At 39.5% G+C, this 18,287-nt stretch overlaps 1 protein-coding gene and 1 long non-coding RNA gene across 4 annotated transcripts in view; both read right to left on the reverse strand.

Moving 5' to 3' along the window:
• The window catches only part of LOC134226487 (hrp65 protein-like), a 250,104-nt gene extending 232,734 nt beyond the window's left edge, over positions 1 to 17,370 (reverse strand). For 2 of the 3 annotated variants that reach the window (XM_062707297.1, XM_062707296.1), the window contains exon 1: positions 16,887 to 17,365. In XM_062707297.1, the coding sequence (XP_062563281.1) occupies positions 16,887 to 17,105 (219 nt within the window). In that variant the 5' untranslated portion in view covers positions 17,106 to 17,365. Of the gene's footprint in view, positions 1 to 16,886 lie in introns of all 3 variants that reach the window. The other variant, XM_062707295.1, reaches the window with a different exon arrangement.
• Positions 8,734 to 9,408, reverse strand: LOC134219487 (uncharacterized). The gene is made up of 3 exons (XR_009981579.1): positions 9,176 to 9,408; positions 8,985 to 9,110; positions 8,734 to 8,909 (listed from the first exon to the last, which is right to left on the reverse strand). It is a non-coding gene; the product is annotated as an uncharacterized LOC134219487 (long non-coding RNA).
• Positions 17,371 to 18,287: the final 917 nt, after the last annotated feature.

Raw genomic sequence — 18,287 nt, forward strand, 5'->3', positions numbered from 1 at the left:
TTGGCTTTTCTGGCTTCTTCTTTTCGGCCTCTCGACCCACTGTCTTCGTTCTTCAGATACTCTTTGTATTTCCGACAGTTCCGCCGGAGATGTCCGGCCATCTTGCAAAAGTGGCACTTGCGCATTTCCTTCTTCACTTCCGTGCGCATTGCTTTTTCCTGCTTCGAACCACTCGCGCCCGCATCGCGTTCTAAACGGCGACCGTACTCATCCGAGAGTTTCGCTTTCACTACATCCAGCGTGATTTCATTGTCGGGACGACTGTCCAGAGCCGATACCAAACTGTCAAACGAACGGGGTAGGCTCCGGAGGAGCATGCACACTTGCGTGTCTTTATCGAGCGACATTCCCGCGGCCTCCAAACGGTCGAATAATTCGTCCACTTCCAGCAAATGCTGCTCTAGGTTTCCGCCTTCACTCAAGTTAATCGCGCACAGTTTCTTGAGCAGCGAAACGCGTACCGACCGTGACGTTTTCTCGTGGTAAGTACGAAGCGCGACGAAAGCATCCCGAGCATGCGCGCACTTCCTAACGAGAGGCAACTGGCTGTCCTCGAGTAGCAACACAATCGTGGCCTTCGCCTTGCGGTCTTCATTTTCCCAATCTTCATCGCGATCATCTTCGTCAGGCACATTCTCTGACACAACACCCCATAAGTTCTCGCGGCACAACAACATTTCGAGTCGAATTTTCCATGTCTGCCAGTTTGATCCGGAAAGCTTCGGAACGACAAACCTGGCGTCAGACATTTCGACAACACTTGCGGGTCACTTTTCCGATTAGTGAGAATGAAAACAAAAAACACACCGAGGTTAGTTTGCTCGGGTGGTCTCTTCACTTTTCATCGAGCACAATGTGCTCGGCTGTACACTGTACACTCTAATGCTTTCCCTCTTCAAGCGGCATCTGGGCGCTCGCTCAGCAGAAACACTTCTTCTTCTTCTTCTTTCCTCCTCCTGGAGGAGTAATCACTCGCACTTTTCTCTTCTATTTATTCCTTCCTTTTCGTTACCCTCGCCCCGGGGCGGAATTCCACGTAACTTTTCCGACAGGAAGAATTCACTCGCGTACCGACTTTTTCGCCACTGCTTCTGGGACCAAAACCTGACGGACTGAGCAGGGTCCGTTGCGCAGCAGAATAACGCGTTCGTGGGGAAAATTCGGTGACACGGAAATAACACACGCGAAACAAGAGAAATAGTAGTACATATAATAAAAGAAGAACTATATTTATTTAACGGTTTTCGGTACAGAGTTTTAAACACGTCTTGACGCGAAGACTTTCGATCGGAATAATAAGTTTTGCTCTACACGAGGACAAGTGTGGAGAGAATCCGAGGGGTGCGTCGATGCGGAGCTAGGTGCATTGCCTTTCCACAATTAGAACTTGTTTCGTCACAGCCGAAGAGTTTGTCACGTACGAGAGTTTGTTTCAACAACAGTGTAGTGCAACGCACAGTGTATATCAGTTTGTTTGCAACTTGTTTCGCAACGCTGATACTGTTGTATTGGTTTATGCTCATGTTTAATAGCAACTACAGTTTATGCTTGTGTTGAGCAACACCATCGTTTTTGTTTGTTTGTGTTTCACGTTTGGTTTGTTTCGTTGATAAAGTTTGTCGTTGAATACGATTGATCCGAAACGGTTGAAGTTTGTTTGGTTTGACACAGAAAGCAGTTTATGTTTTGCACTGTGGAGCAAATCGTTTAAAAAGTTGAACAAAAAGGTTTACAAAATAGTTTTGAAAATTTTGTTTTAAATTTGTCAACAGTTTATTGGATTATTACACTGAAAAAAGTTTTTAGTTTTGTTTTGTGTGATAATTTAACTAATCGTTTTTCACAGTTTTCGTCGTTTTCATCGCTGTCAGTATGCCGTTAGTGAATCACGTTGAGCCGTACATACCCGGTACGATTCCGTTTAGCCAGTATCTGGAGCAGATGGACTGGATTTTCATCGATAACAAGATGTCGGATGCGAATGAACAGAAGGCATCGTTTCTGGCGGCATGCGGAAAGGACGTTTATAGCGAGTTGAAGCTTCTGTTTCCTGGAAAGGATTTGAAATTGGTGTCGTTTAAGGAGATCACCGATGCGTTGAAGAAGCGATACGACAAAACTGAAAGCGACATGATCCAGCGTTACAAGTTTTATCAACGAGTGCAAGGTTCTACTGAAAGTGCGGAGGATTTCATTCTCGCGGTGAAGCTACAAGCGGAGATGTGTGAGTTTGGCGAATTTAAGGACATCGCAATCCGCGACAAGCTTGTGTGTGGCATTCGCGACCCGGATGTTCAACAACGTTTGTTTGATGAGGAAAGTCTGACGCTAGCCAAGGCGGAGAAGATCATCATCAACAGGGAGCTAGCTGGAGTGAATCGAAAGCTGGTTTCGCGAGAGTCCGGTCGTGTGAGTGTGTTGAACAGGCTTGGTAAGCGAGAAGAGAGTGTTGTTTCACGTAGTAGATCCCGTGGTAGAAGTCGTGGACCAAATAAGCGTTTTAGGAGCCGTAGTCGTTCTGGTTCGTTTGATCGTGGACATCGTTCTTCATCCCGATCGCAGAAGTTTCACTGCAGTTACTGTGGCAGAGATGGTCACACACGTCGCTTCTGCTATGACTTGAAGGATAAGGTTAAGAAATCTGTGAAGTTTGTGGATTCTCCAGCAGCAAAGCCGAAGTTGACAGAGTACCAGAAGAGTTTGCGTCGTCGGTTGAACAGATCTATCTCGGATGATGAGGAGATGGATTGTATGTTGATCTCTTCCATCGGAAAATCAACGAACCGTGTTTCCGTACAGTTTTGGTTGAAGGAGTACGAGTAGATATGAAGATAGATTGTGGAGCTGCAGTTTCCGTCGTCAGTAGAGAGACGTACGAGGGGGAATTCGCCGATATTCCGTTGCAAAAGTGTACGAAGAAGTTGGCAGTGATCAATGGAAGTCGTTTGGTTGTTGAAGGACAGATTCCGGTAACGGTTGAGCTTAACGGACGACGAAAGGTCGTTAAACTGGTTGTTTTACGCTGTGGAAGCTCGTTTACACCGTTGTTAGGACGAGATTGGTTGGATATCTTCTTCCCTGAATGGAGGAAAACGTTTGGCAGTGGTGCAAACCTGAACCAGCTGTCTTTGCCGACTTCAGAGGAACGTGTCTTGAAAGATATCAAAAGTAAGTTTGCCAATGTGTTTTGTAAGTCTATGTTTACTCCCATCAAAGGTTTTGAGGCAGATCTAGTGTTGAAAAAGGAGCAGCACCGATTTTCAAGCGTGCCTATGACGTTCCATTACGTTTAAAAGACAAAGTAGTCGAACATTTAGAGAGTTTACAGAAAGATGGCGTCATAACACCGATCGATGCAAGTGAGTGGGCATCACCGGTGATTGTTGTAGTGAAGAAGGATGGCGGAATCAGGATGGTGATCGACTGTAAGGTTTCGATCAACAAGGTGATCATTCCAAACACCTATCCGCTGCCGTTGGCACAAGATATGTTTGCTTCACTAGCTGGTGCTAAAGTGTTTTGTTCCTTGGATCTGACCGGAGCGTATACACAGTTGTTGTTGTCGGAAAAGTCGAGAAAAATTATGGTGATTAATACAATCAAAGGATTATAATCGTTTACCACAAGGTGCTTCTTCAAGTGCTGCTATATTTCAGCGAGTCATGGATCAAGTTTTGAAAGGCATTGACGGAGTTTATTGCTACTTAGACGATGTTTTGCTAGCTGGTGAGGATTTTGAAGACTGTTTAAGAAAGCTTAATTTTGTTTTAGAGAGACTTTCTAAATTCAACATTAAAGTCAACTTGCAAAAATGCAAATGGTTTGTGACTAGTTTGCCATTTCTGGGTCACGTGTTGACTGATAAAGGTTTGTTGCCGTGTCCAGAAAAGGTGGAGACAATTCGTAGAGCCAAGGTTCCGAATAATGTCACCGAGTTGAAGGCGTTTTTGGGTTTGATAAATTACTACGGTAAGTTTATACCCAATTTATCCTCACGTTTAAGCTGCTTATATGGTTTACTCAAAAAGACGTTAAGTTTGTCTGGACTGATGAGTGTCGTCGTGTGTTTGAAGAAAGTAAGCAGTCGTTGTTGTCTTCAAAACTTCTGGAGTTTTGATCCGCAAAAGCCTGTCGTAGTTGTGACAGATGCTAGCAGTTATGGGTTAGGTGGTGTGATTGCTCACGAAATCAAAGGAGAGGAGAGGCCTATTAGTTTTACCTCTTTCAGTTTAACTAACTCGCAAAAATCCTACCCAATATTGCACTTGGAAGCGTTGGCCGTTGTGAGTACCATAAAGAAGTTCCACAAGTTTTGTTTGGAAAGAAATTCACTGTGTATACCGACCACAAACCGTTGATAGGCATATTTGGTAAAGAAGGCAAGAATTCGTTGTTCGTGACGCGTCTGCAAAGATATGTAATGGAACTAAACATATACGACTTTGACATTGTTTACAGACCGTCATCGAAAATGGGCAATGCAGATTTTTGCTCAAGGTTTTTTTTTGCCTGATGAAGTGCCAGTTTCGTTGCAACGGGAGTTTATCAAGAGTTTGAACGTTTACGATGAGTTTCCTTTGGACCATGTTTTGATTGCATCTGAAACAGAGCAAGATGAGTTTATTCAAAGAATCGTTTCCTACATGAAGCATGGTTGGCCAAAGAAGTTAGAGCGTAGTTTGTTGGATGTTTATGCTCAGCATCAAGATCTTGAACTGGTCGATGGTTGTTTATTGTACCAGGATCGTGTGTTTATTCCTGCTAGTTTACAAAAGCAGATGTTGAAGTTGTTGCACAGGAATCATTCAGGAATCACCAAGATTAAGCAAATGGCAAGGAGGACAGTTTACTGGTAAGGCATGAACAGTGACATCGAGAGTTTCGTCAAGTCATGCAGTGTTTGTTGCCAGTTGAATGCAGTTACAAAGCCAGTTTCAAATTCTAGTTGGATTCCTACTACAAAACCGTTTACACGTATTCATGCAGACTTCTTCTACTTCGACAAGAAGGTTTTCCTGGTCATTGTGGACAGTTTTTCAAAATGGATTGAAGTTGAATACATGAAGTTTGGAACAGATGCCAGGAAAGTCAAGACCAAGTTTTGAACGTTTTCGCAAGGTTTGGGTTACCTGACGTAGTTGTTACGGATGGCGGACCACCGTTTAGCTCGAAAGAGTTGATTGATTTCTTCGAGAAGCATGGAGTCAAGGTGATGAAGAGTCCACCGTATAATCCATCGAGCAACGGTCAAGCGGAACGTATGGTCAGGGTTGTGAAGGAAGGTTTGAAGAAATTTCTGTTAGATCCGGATTTGGCTGGTTTAAGTACTGAGGATATGGTGTCGTACTTCTTGTTTGGCTACCCGAATACTTGTTTGGAGGATGGATATACGTTTCCTTCCGAAAGGTTGTTTAGTTTTAAGCCGAAGACGCTGTTGGATTTACTCCATCCAAAGAATAGTTTTAAGCATCATTCGACGAAACCAAAGGAAGTGGATAAATCAGAGGCGTCGCGTGATCAATTCTTCAACCTGTGCACCGAGCGGCGTATTTCGGTTTCAGTTGTTTGATGTAGTAGCTGTCAATGTATCAGCATTAAAATTACGAGTAAGCTCGCGCCGGTGATACTTTTTCAAAATTATATTTGTTTGTAGAAAAAAGTTAAGAAATCAATGATGAAAATTATGACGAGTTGATGATTGTTCGTGCTTCTCGTATCAAAGTTAAATATTTTGAGAAAAACCTGACCTGAAAAAGGGACCTGAAATGACACATCCAATTGAAACGATCCCATATGTTTTGTCTATCTGCTTCTTATTTCTTCTTATTTATCGAATTAAATTCAAACTAAACTTAAAGTGACAGTGCGTTAAATTAAAAAAAAAACAAACTAATCCGGGGAATCATAATGCTTTTCAATATGACATATAAGACATCTATTCAATGAAACAATATCTTTTAATTTTAATTCAAGTTATTTCGTAGAATGAGACAAGTCTTAATAGTTATGTGTTCAGAAAATTGAATTATTTTAAGAATGTTCAGACGGCTAATACACATTTGTAATTAGCTTGTCATACATATCAGAAAAATGGGGTCTGAGGTTTATAATCTAAACGTCCCTCAACTATTAATTATTCTATTTTAGTTTATTCCTTTGATAAATATTTGTTTTCGAAGGGCTGTTTTCATACCACGTGGACAGATGTTGAACAGATTTAGATGTGTTCTTCCCTCCATCAGCGTTGATGTGATCATGCAATTTTTCATTAATTTGTGTGAACCATGGACATTCTTCCTACTCCTATACCCCCTAAGTTGTCCACATGGTATACGAATGGCTCCTAAATATTTTGGATATTGGATTTCACGAAAAATAATTATTAAAAATAAAAAATAATGAATTATTCATCGTATACCAAAATCAAAATCAAAACGCTTTTGATCCGATGAGCTTATTCAAAGCCGGACTTTCACCATGGAACGCTTTGGAGAGCAGAAATTTATTATCATTTAATCACCGCCTCTTTTCTTTTTCTATTTTATTCCGATTGCGCGCTCTTCAACCAAACGCGCATGCGGTGTTTGAAGCGGTATAGGTACCTACTCGGTAGGCACCAAACCGATGTGCTTTTCTCCATCGGCACCATCGGCACCAAACCGTGCACTGCTAACGATGAACGCCTTGGCTACCTATACAGCGCCGATTGCGGTTAAAGCGGGTGACCTATACATACAAAATAATGCGTGTATGATGCATGGCAAACCGTTCTCTGCTGAAAGTGCACGTGTTGGACGTTTTGGTATCGTGGAGTAAAATATAACGCGCCCCCATCGCAGCATTTCGGTTGTCTCATCATTTCACATGTCGCCTGTAAAAAATCCGTGCAAATTTTATGATTATGTATTTATAAACACTTAATCGTTAAATTTATACTCAACATATAACAAATGCACATAATCCATGTATATATTTGTATAAGAATGACAAGAAATCTATCGAGAGTTTAAATGTTAGGGACAAAATTGCTACCTGTGCAGTGCACAGGTTGCACATGCGGACGCGACGCCTCTGGGATAAATGTATTGTAAATAGTCCTAGTCCCAAGAAACATGACTGGATTGACAAGTTGCGTCCTGGAGATATTGTTTACTATAAGAATTTCAGACCTACGGATATTCGTAGATGGTTAGAAGCCAAATTTCTCAGACGTATCTCCTCACGTGTTTTTCAGGTTTCCGTTGGAGGGAGAGTTTACTCCGCTCATCGAAATCAGCTGAAGCTGGGGGGCACCCCAAAGCGCCGAGGTTTGTTCTTGGGGAGGAGCGAGAGGGTCTAGCGAAGAAAGCATGCTAGAGAGGACGATGACGAAGACGTTAGGTTAAGCGACGACGAAGACGACTTTTATGGTTTTCCTTCGGATTCTTTCATCTACGGTGACGGGGATGGTCGTAACGGGGTCACGGGTCGTGGTCCTGAGGCGAGGTTTGGTGTTTCGCGCCGTCGAAGTGAGTCGTCAGTGGACGATGATCAGCGAGGGTCGTCGAGTTTGCCGCCTGAGCAGGTTGATCCGCAGGCTGGCTCATCGAAGCGAGTGAAGAACCGATCGTCACCATCGAAGAACCGTGTGGAAAGTGTCCGACGTTCGGAGCGACTAAAGCATCTCAAGAAAGATGTCGATTTTAAATATTATTGAACTGTTGTGTAAAAAAAAAAAATGTTTAACTGCCACGGAGGCGGTCAAAAGTGGACTAGTTTATCGGTAGTCATGTTTTGCCGAGTTCAAAGTTTGTTTAGCGGCAGTTATGTTTTGCCGCTTGTTGAAATGTTTACGGCAGTCGAGTTTTGCCGATTGTTTTATGTTTAAGCAGTAGTGAAGTTTTGCTGCAATCGATTGTAAATATGTTCAAACTAAAAGGGGGAGAACTGTAGTATCCGCCCCTAGCTACACCACTGGCTGTCTGGTACAGCAGTAGCGATCGATCAAATAAAAGATCAGTTTTATCACTGACTGCACACCCGAGCAGACGCGCGTTTATCTGTATCACTTACAATATCACAGTCTCGTTAGTAATAAGTTTAAAGAACCCAATCTCACACGAGTATATTACAGAAATCTGTAGAAATGCAAATTTGTTTTACTATTCATCTTCTCGCATTCGATTAGTAACTCGAAGCGTGTGAAAATCATCTAAATTATCGATATGAAAATTGCGATTTTTCATATTGGAAATGTAAACAAAATGCTCCAGCTAGGCGCATGCAGCGCTCCTAGCGGATAGCAGCAGAACATGACTGCATTTACAAGTTCAAACCATGGTACAAATTTAGTTCAAACCATGATCAGTTTTTACCTTGTATAAATGTTACTATTTTAACTATTTAAAACTATTTCTCAATTGTATGATGACGTCAATCGATTACAGATGAAAATAGCTCTTTTGATATATTGATCTCACTCCTGTGTCATACACGCAGAAAAATGTATTGTAGAAACAACAATATTCCGGGTTGAATTCAACAATAAATATTGTTAACTCAGGGCTAATAATATTTAGCGTTTGAATCAATCCATAATATTGTTGTTTTTACAATCATGCTTTGAGCCGCGATATTGTTAAATCAACAATATTATTGTTGAAATAATTGTGCCTGTATTGTTGATTCAAACTATAAACACTGTTGATTCAACAATTCTATATTGTTGAACCAATAATAATTTATACCCGTTTATACCATTAAAAATTGTTTTCTTTTTTTAAATAAAATGAACAAATAATGAATTCCTAAGAAATGTGTTTCAATGTTTAATCTTTTATTATATATTTATTATACTCTGCCACAGCACATCTTCTGCTGATGTTCATCATGCATCACACGCCATGCGTAATGTATCATCTGAGAAAGCCCTTAAAATAAAATTGTGTTAAATAAAAATAATCTTAATGCTTTTCTTTTGGGTAAAAAATAAAACTTTTATTTACCTGACGTTTCAGTCATCAAATAAACCAGAAATGAGTCCATGATCTTGTCCGAGAACTTCTCCGAGAGCGTAGCAAGAAGTACCTTCCAATTTTTTTTAGCGTAAACTCCAATTCAAATGCTTTGTTCTGAAAAAGGTATTTTAAAGTTTGGCATGTAGAATACATAATCATTTATGTTTATTGGAACTTACCTGTAGCCAGTAAACTGCTTTATCCAATTAGAACTTAGTATTTTATTTATTTATTTTTAAAACAATAAATTCGGGGAATCAATTTTTAAAACAAGGAATTCGGGAAAATTCCATCAGAGCTACTACCGTCAGGTCGCCATTCACCGTGGGTGCACCATTCACCGTGGGGTTCGAAGTGATGTTCGTTATGTTTACGAAAATATTGAAAATACTTTATTTCAACATCAGCACGATTAAAGAAGTTCAAAAGAATCCTCTCCGAGTAATAACTGTGAAGTTTGTGGAGTTGTGGAGTTTGACGTTGGCTGTTTGCTTCCACCTTTGTTTTTAGCCGTCAAGTATATTCCACGCTCGCTCAATATCAGTGAAAAAGTGAATGTTTTATTGTTCTTTACCTCTTATTTAATGTCAATGCAATTTAAGTGTCGGGTTTGTATTTTGATTTTACTTATAAAATTAATCCGAAAATATAGGTAACGCATCATTCTCCACCAAATAAAAATGCACGGCGAATGGATCCCCCAGAAAATAACTGTGTCCATTCACCGGCCATTGAAATCGTGAGTACTATGAATGATTCCGCCATTATTTTGTACAGGTTGAGCAAAAGCAATGGTTCTCGGGGATGACTTGTTGGTCATAAGAGTTACGTGACGCTAATGAGCATTGAATTCTGCATCTGCAATAATAATTCTATTGGTTGATTATGTCCTTTCTGTGTTACACTAAAACACATAAACTTCACATGTTTATGCTTAACTAAATAAAAAAAACGAATAACATTTTAAAATCAATGCTTTAATTCATATTTTAATTAATTTAAAGGAAAAATTCTTATGCACGGTGAATGGGTACCTACTCCCACGGTGAATGGTGCCCTAACACGGCGAAAGAATACCCTAATATATCACTGGAAAATTATCTACATCCATCTATCTTACCAAAAACCGATAGTTTTGACTGTCATTCGAATTAAAACAATTATTCAAGGTTCGTGACGGTGTTCAAGACTATAATTTTCAATTTAAATTATTTGGAGAGCTCTAATATTTGCTAAATTGCCTAAGATGCACGGTGAATGGCGACTTGACGGTAATATGTTTAGACATTATTTACACACAATAAAATACACGTTTATTCTTTTTCTAACAAATGTGGTGAAAAATAAATATTGTTGAAATTAAATTTATATTGTTGTTTTAACAATAAAATATTGTAGAATCAACAATAACACCTTTTTGATTCATTAATTAATGGATTATTGAAAACAACAATACATATGTTTGGTTTAATCGTATGAAATTATGCTGCGTGTAAAATGCGTTCTTTACGAGCTTTTTGAAATTATGCCACTGGTGGGGGAGATTTGGCGCAAATTCAGGACGTTTTTAAATCGCTTTATTTTATTACTTAAACAATTTGTACGAATGTTTAAATAAACTCTATTACTTCCAGTATCCAGCTTTCCACGCTCGCCATAATGGCGGATGCTATAAAGAATTTGACAAGAACTGCTTCCCAACACTAAACTGAAATTTCCGTCCTAGCAAACACTGATTTTCTTCGTTGCCTATGACTTCCATTGTATTGTTTATTATTCAACAACAAATGAACTTACGCAAAAACTCAATTTTCAGTTTCTCTTAAAATATTACATTACTAACTAACTCTTATTAATTTTAGACATTGTTATGTAAAGAAGAAAACGATGGCCATGAATTGGCTCTGTAGGTTTCTTGTGAAACGATTTCACGGCGAAAAGAAAAAAAATTAAACTACGGCTGTGTATGGAAAATTTACCTTCAGAGCGGCGAATATGTAGTGGCTGTAGAGCCCCAAATCAGATTTTTGGCAGACTGGACGGGTCAGATAACGTGCGACTACACTTCGGAAACATCGACAGAAGAGTCAACTTTTAACATTTTCTTGTTCGTGTTGTATGCTTTTTGAACATTAGGTTAAATTGGATTGCGAATTGTTGAATGTTCGCTTCTTATTCGATCAATTACACGCTCCCTTCTCGAAGAACAGGTCCGATTCTCTCCGCGCTCGAAATATGTTCTCATTCGACTTATCTTACCTAACTCAATTCGACTGATAAGCCTATTCATGGAGTATCCAGGATATTTGACAAACGTTAATTAACTGAGGTTCTTGGTCCATCGTAAGACCAAAACCATAACATTTACATTATCATACAAATGGCCTGTCTGATTCTGAAGCTTCTAATGGAAACATTCAATAAGCTATGGGTTGTACTAATTTCAAATTTGTTTAACACGAAACATGACGTATACGACTCTAGATTTTTTTTTTACGAATCGCACCATTTCATTTAATGTCTATGCAGTGTCATAGTGTCAAATAGGGCACTGCGCGGAAACATATCTTTCTCTTTCGTTCCTCATATATTTTGACGTTTACTGGCCTTGTTGTTTTCAAATTTCTTTGCAGCGAGAAAGAGACGAAGCAGTCCGTGCAGTGCCCTATATGAACAAGATAAATAACATTCATACACGTAAAAAAATAACCTTATATGTTATGGCAAAAAACCATTCGAAAATACTTATACTCTTCATTATGCCACCTAATGAGTGATCCCATATCAAAAAGCTATATAACATTCCTAAGTTAATGAAAAGTATAAGTTTCCAAATGTACACTCCAAATAATCTAAACGTTGTTTCCACCTGAATTTTCAGGTACATTTTACGTGCACACGTAGCTGCAAATGCTTCAGAAAATTCAGGTGAAACTTACGTGTCCGGTGAATTCTATCCAAAACTCAGGTAGAACTTACCTGATTTTCACGTTGAATGATAATTCTATCAAAAAATCAGGTAAAAGTTACGTGAATTTCAGGTGGAAAAAATCTACGTACTTTTTCAGGTGGAAACAACGTGCAGATTTTTTTGGGTGTATGTGACTAATGCGATGTATAAGTTTTTGCCTTTCTCGTATACTAAGTATACGGTAAAGGCTATATGATCGCTCCAAAAACAAACTTTTTATAGAAGGCCCGGAGACCCATAGTGTTATATACCAATCGACTCAGTTCGACGAATCGAGGTGATGTCTGTGTGTGTGTGTGTATGTGTGTGTGTGTGTGTGTGCGCAAAACTACTCAAAAAATGTCACTCATTTTTCGGGCACTTATCCTCAACCGATTTGCTCGCAACAAATTGCATTCGACGCAGAATCCTGTCTCATTGTTTCCTATTTGAAATTGGCCAGATCGGACTATGGGATCAGAAGTTATGGCCAAAATACAAATTCATACGAAAAAATCGCGTAAGAAATGTCACTCATTTTTCGGGAACTTATTCTCAACCGATTTGCTCGCAACAAGTTGCATTCGATGCAGAATCCTGTCCCATTGTTTCCTATTTGAAATTGGCCAGATCGGACTATGGGATCGAAAGTTATGGCCAAAATACAAATTCGTACGAAAAAATCGCGTAAAAAATGTCACTCATTTTTGGACACTTATCCTCAACCGATTTGCTTGCAACAAGTTGCATTCGACGCAGAATCTTGTCCCATTGTTTCCTATTTGAAATTGGCCAGATCGGACTATGATATCAGAAGTTATGGCCAAAATACAAATTCATACGAAAAAATCGCGTAAGAAATGTCACTCATTTTTCGGGAACTTATTCTCAACCGATTTGCTCGCAACAAGCTGCATTCGATGCAGAATCCTGTCTCATTGTTTCCTATTTGAAATTGGCCAGATCGGACTATGGGATCGAAAGTTATGGCCAAAATACAAATTCGTACGAAAAAATCGCGTAAAAAATGTCACTCATTTTTTGGACACTTATCCTCAACCGATTTGCTTGCAACAAGTTGCATTCGACGCAAAATCCTGTCCCATTGTTTCCTATTTGAAATTGGCCAGATCGGACTATGGGATCGAAAGTTATGGCCAAAATACAAATTCGTACGAAAAAATCGCGTAAAAAATGTCACTCATTTTTTGGACACTTATCCTCAACCGATTTGCTTACAACAAGTTGCATTCGACGCAGAATCTTGTCCCATTGTTTCCTATTTGAAATTGGCCAGATCGGACTATGGGATCGAGAGTTATGGCCAAAATACAAATTCATACGAAAAAATTGCGTAAGAAATGTCACTCATTTTTCGGGAACTTATCCTTAACCGATTTGCTCACAACAAGTTATGAAAACTCATATGTGAATATGTACGATATAAGGAAGATATTGATTTGGAAAATGTATTGGAGGTAACCACTTTCCCTTCGATGGGACTCGAACCCATGACCCTACAGTACGCTAGACTGGTGCTTTAACCAACTAAGCTACGAAGAATGAATGTGTATAGCCGCCAGACATTCTAAATACTCACGCTCCTCTAATGTGGACGTGTACAATACACATGTGGAAGTATTGGCTTGAGAAATGGATTGCGAGTGATTTGACTATGCGTCCAATTTGGGAATCTCGAGCTCGTTCAGTAGCCGCTAGGTTGCGAAGGCCGACGGAGGTCCTTCGTAGCTTAGTTGATTAAAGCACCAGTCTAGCGTACTGTAGGGTCATGGGTTCGAGTCCCATCGAAGGGAAAGTGGTTACCTCCAATACATTTTCCAAATCAATATCTTCTACATAACGTACATATTCACATATGAGTTTTCATAACATTGTAAATTAACGTCCAAGTCGGGTGGTTTAATCCCCGGAAATAGGCAATTACCTTTGATTGAACACAACAAGTTGCATTCGACGTAGAATCCTGTCCCGTTGTTTCCTATTGAAAATTGGCCATATCGGACTATGGGATCGAATATTTTACCATTTTTTTATGGAAAAATCGCTAAAAAAAATGTCACTCATTTTTCAGGTACTTTTCCTCAACCGATTTGCTCGCATTAAATTGCATTCGACGCAGAATGTCTAATTGATTCTTATTGAAAATTGGCCAGATCGGACTATGGGCTTAGAAGTTATGGTAAAATTACTATTTATTGTGAAAAAGAGTTCAAAAAAGTCTAGCTCACTTTTTTAGCACTTAGACTTCATCTATTCCCCAAGCAACACAAGTTCAACAAATCTGGTTGCAGTAACCATATTGTGACTGAATCCGGTCATATATAAGTTACTGTGATTTATGTGCAATATGTGTGCTTTTCAGGTCTCTCGCATCAGATTGCATTCGACGCAGAATCTTGTCCCATTGTTTCCTATAGAAACTTGGCCAGATCGTACAATTGGGTCAAAAGTTATGGCGAAAATACTAATTTTAAAACTACAAAATAAAATGCCATTTTTTGCTCTTATGCTCATCCGATTTGTTTGCAACAAATTGCGTTTGGCGAGAATTTTTTTTATGCATATAAACAAATATGATGGTGTTATTTGAGATTTTTCCAAACCTTTTGAACGAACGAGAAAGGCACCATCACCGCTAGGTGGATTAATCTGGGTTTTTCTTATACATGTCATTAAGCGCTTGCTTTGGCAAAAAAGTATTAGAAATATTAATAATAAACAACATTAATTTTTTTTACGTGTAGATCAATTCCAATGAACTAAACCAAGATGACGTCACGCGTCGATTTTCAGCAAGAAGAAAACCTCATCTGAGGGCAAAGTTTACAAAAAATGAACATCAACGTGAACATCCGGTGAACTAAAAGCTCCGAATTCACTCAAATGTTCATCGGCCCGCAGCGGATGTCATTTTTTCGAGCGAAAAGAAGAAGAATCGTGAAAAAAGAAGACACTCGTGGTTAAGTCCATAGAGGTTGCTGACGTTTACTCATCCTTCTCTTTCAAGCGCATGAAGGGGATAGGATTTGTTTTCATCGACAAAACCCAATTTTTCTGTGCGCGTGCAAGAGAAAGATGAATAAACGTCAGCAAGCTCTACAGGTTTATGGCATTAGGGTCACTAAATGTTAACCGCTCTGACAGTAAATTTCCTATACACAGAGCTAGTTCAACTTTTTTCGACTTGAAATCGTTCCACAAGAGATTCAAAAAGCCAATTCATGGCCATCGTTTTCTTCTGTATCCAACAATGCCTAAAATGAATAAGAGTTAGTTAGTAATGCAATATTTTAAAAGAAACTGAAAATTAAGTTCTTGCGTAAATTCATTTGTTGTTGAATGATAAACAACACAATGGAAGTCATAGGCAACGAAGAAAATCAGCGTTTGCTTGGACGGAAATTTCAGTTCAGTGTCGGGAAGCAGTTCTTGTCAAATTCTTTATAGCATCCGCCATTATGGCGAGCGTGGAAAGCTGGATAGGGTAGAAAACCATTTGGGTAGCACCCCCTATTCCCGTCAGCAACGTTCATTACTCGAGCGCGTTACAGCTGAATATTTTGTTTTTTAGTACATGGTTAGTTTCTGTCGATATCTAGTGATGTACAAAAAATCAAGGCATTTGGTTGGACCGCGGTCAAGTTATTAACGTTGCGGACGGGAATAGGGGGTGCTGCCCAAATGGTCCCGCTCCCTACCTAAATATTCCATTCATACTGTCTTAGGTTCATTTCCTGCCAATGAGATGGTAATTTCTACTGATTTCAAAATGGTTCAAACCATGATACGATTTTCACACCGTGCTGTGTATTCATCTTGGTTCAAACCTTGATTGGATACCCTAACTAAGGGTCTGTCTCATTTGAAGAATTAAACCGAAATTAAACTTAAAAGTGACATTTCAATAATTATCAAATAACCCTGCTCGCAGAGCAAGATTACTTTTGACAGATATCGAATCATTTTCCATCGATGTGCTATTGGAATTGCTGGGTAGCACCAGCCATTCTTATGACCGGGTGATTGTTTTTATTTTTGAACTGTTACTTTTAAGTTTAATTCTCCAAATGAGACAGACCCTAAGTCTTGATCAAGATGAATACACCACTAGGTGTTCCAATCTGCCAAATTCACGATTCAGCCACCTTGGATTTTAGGCTCTGTCTCATTTGGAGAATTAAACTGAAATTAAACTTAAAAGTGACATATAAATAATTATCAAATAACCCTGCTTGCAGAGCAAGATTACTTTTGACAGATATCGAATCATTTTGCATCGATGTCTTATTGGAATTGCTGGGCAGCACCAGCCATTCTTATTACCGGGTTATTTGTTAATTTTCGAACTGTCACTTTTAAGTTTAATTCTCCAAATGAGACAGACCCTTAGGGTCTGTCTCATTTGGAAAATTAAACTTAAAAGTGACAGTTCGAAAATTAGAACATAACCCGGTCATGAGAGTGGCTGGTGCTATCCAGCAATTCAAATAACACATCGATGCAAAATGATTCGATATCTGTCAAAAGTAATATTGCTCTGCGGGCAGGGTTATTCGATAATTATTGAAATGTCACTTTTAAGTTTAATTTCAGTTTAATTCTCCAAATGAGACAGAGCCTAAAATCCAAGGTGGCTTGTTTTCGCCAGCCGGTTTGTTTTCGTTTTGCACTGAAAATGAATTTTTCACCCCCGCCGTCTTCTCTTTCACAAACTTGGCAGGTTGGAGCACCTACTACTGTATCCATCTTGGTCTTGATTGTCCCACGACGGTGTTCACTGTGAAATTATCGCACTTTCTCATGCACCTTTTCTTGTTCCCGAGAGACGAGAGACTGTAACAGATTGGCTTAAGCGTGCAGGCCAAAACCAGTGTACTATTACAAAATTACATATACTCTGGACAAAACCAGGTACTTACGTCGTCGTCGATATTTCGATGGTTTCCTCGAGTGCCATCGCGCTTTTGCTGGTTTTGATTTCCGCCAAGATTTTTATTTTGATTTCTGTTTTGCTTATTTACTACTCTCTGCTGCTGCTGTTTAGAGCTTCGAAGGTTATTCAGGTTTCCACTTCGGCCATTGCTGCCGCCGTCACCTTGTTGATGTTTATCACTAAACACTGGCTTCACAACATCCATTGCGATCGTAAATTGTGAACCGGACGAAAAAATTTACGAGGGGACAGAAAAAATCGAACCGGGCACGGTACACGGACAAATAAATCAACCCAAAATTTGAATTCAATATTCGCACCGATGAACACATTGACGTTTGAGGCGGGCGCTGTTTACTAAAAATGAACACTTGCATGAACTCGATGAATGAAAAAGTATTCATTCTAAGTAAACAGCGCACCGCTCAAACGTCAATGATGAACTCGGTGCATTGGACCATAGACCTGTGCAGCGGTTCATCGAATTCACTCACCCGATGGATTTTGACATTTGAGCGGGTCGTCTTCTCGAACAAAAGTTCATTTTGCGTTCATTATGCGACCCGCTCAAACGTCATAATTTCTTGGGGGAGTTCATTTTGCGTTAGTCTACACGCTTAGTTCAGTTCACCCAAATATGGGTGAAGAGTACCTAAAATCACCAAAAAGTGCACATACCTAGATATGGGTGAAACGCCCTTTACCTATTTATGGGTAAGCACAGTTTACCCATATATAGGTACTTGGATAAGAGTGATTTATTAGTAAATTTCACCCATATTTGGGTGATCCAGGAAATGTTTTATTTTTATTTTTAAATGAAATAAATTACTAACTCATAAACAAAGAATCATATATATTTATTGAATACAGTAAATAATCCAGACAATGATAAAATCTTAAGGTATAATATCTGGTCGACTAATATACGCTTAATCAAGCATCGACCGTTTTTGACGGAGCAGCATTCACAACCGGGGACCGTATCTTCAGCAGCCGCATCCGGATGAGAACAGCTGGTGTGAAGGATTACTGGTCGACATACTTCCCGCTATTTCCGTCTCAGTGGCTTTACCACTTTAAGCGGTGCTTGAAGGAAGAAGCTAGTTCGGTGTTCCACAAAATATCTAACATGAAATAGCCTTTGCATCGCGTCATTTGCCGGTTTTCTGAAAAAGAACAATTTAGATATAGTTCTTTGGCTAGTTCTAGAAATAATCCTCCCGGTTATCTTACCGTTATGCCGTTCTATTTCGGTGGTTTTTCGACTCTTTCCGAGGGGTTGTAGTGGCAACAACCGGGTTTGAATTGCAACTGTTTCAGTATGGCAATTCTACCGACAACAGTATGCTTGCCGAACTTCTGCCATTGCGGCGTGATCGAGAAC

Source organism: Armigeres subalbatus, chromosome 3, assembly GCF_024139115.2.
Source record: "Armigeres subalbatus isolate Guangzhou_Male chromosome 3, GZ_Asu_2, whole genome shotgun sequence".
NCBI classification, from domain to species: Eukaryota; Metazoa; Arthropoda; class Insecta; order Diptera; family Culicidae; genus Armigeres; species Armigeres subalbatus.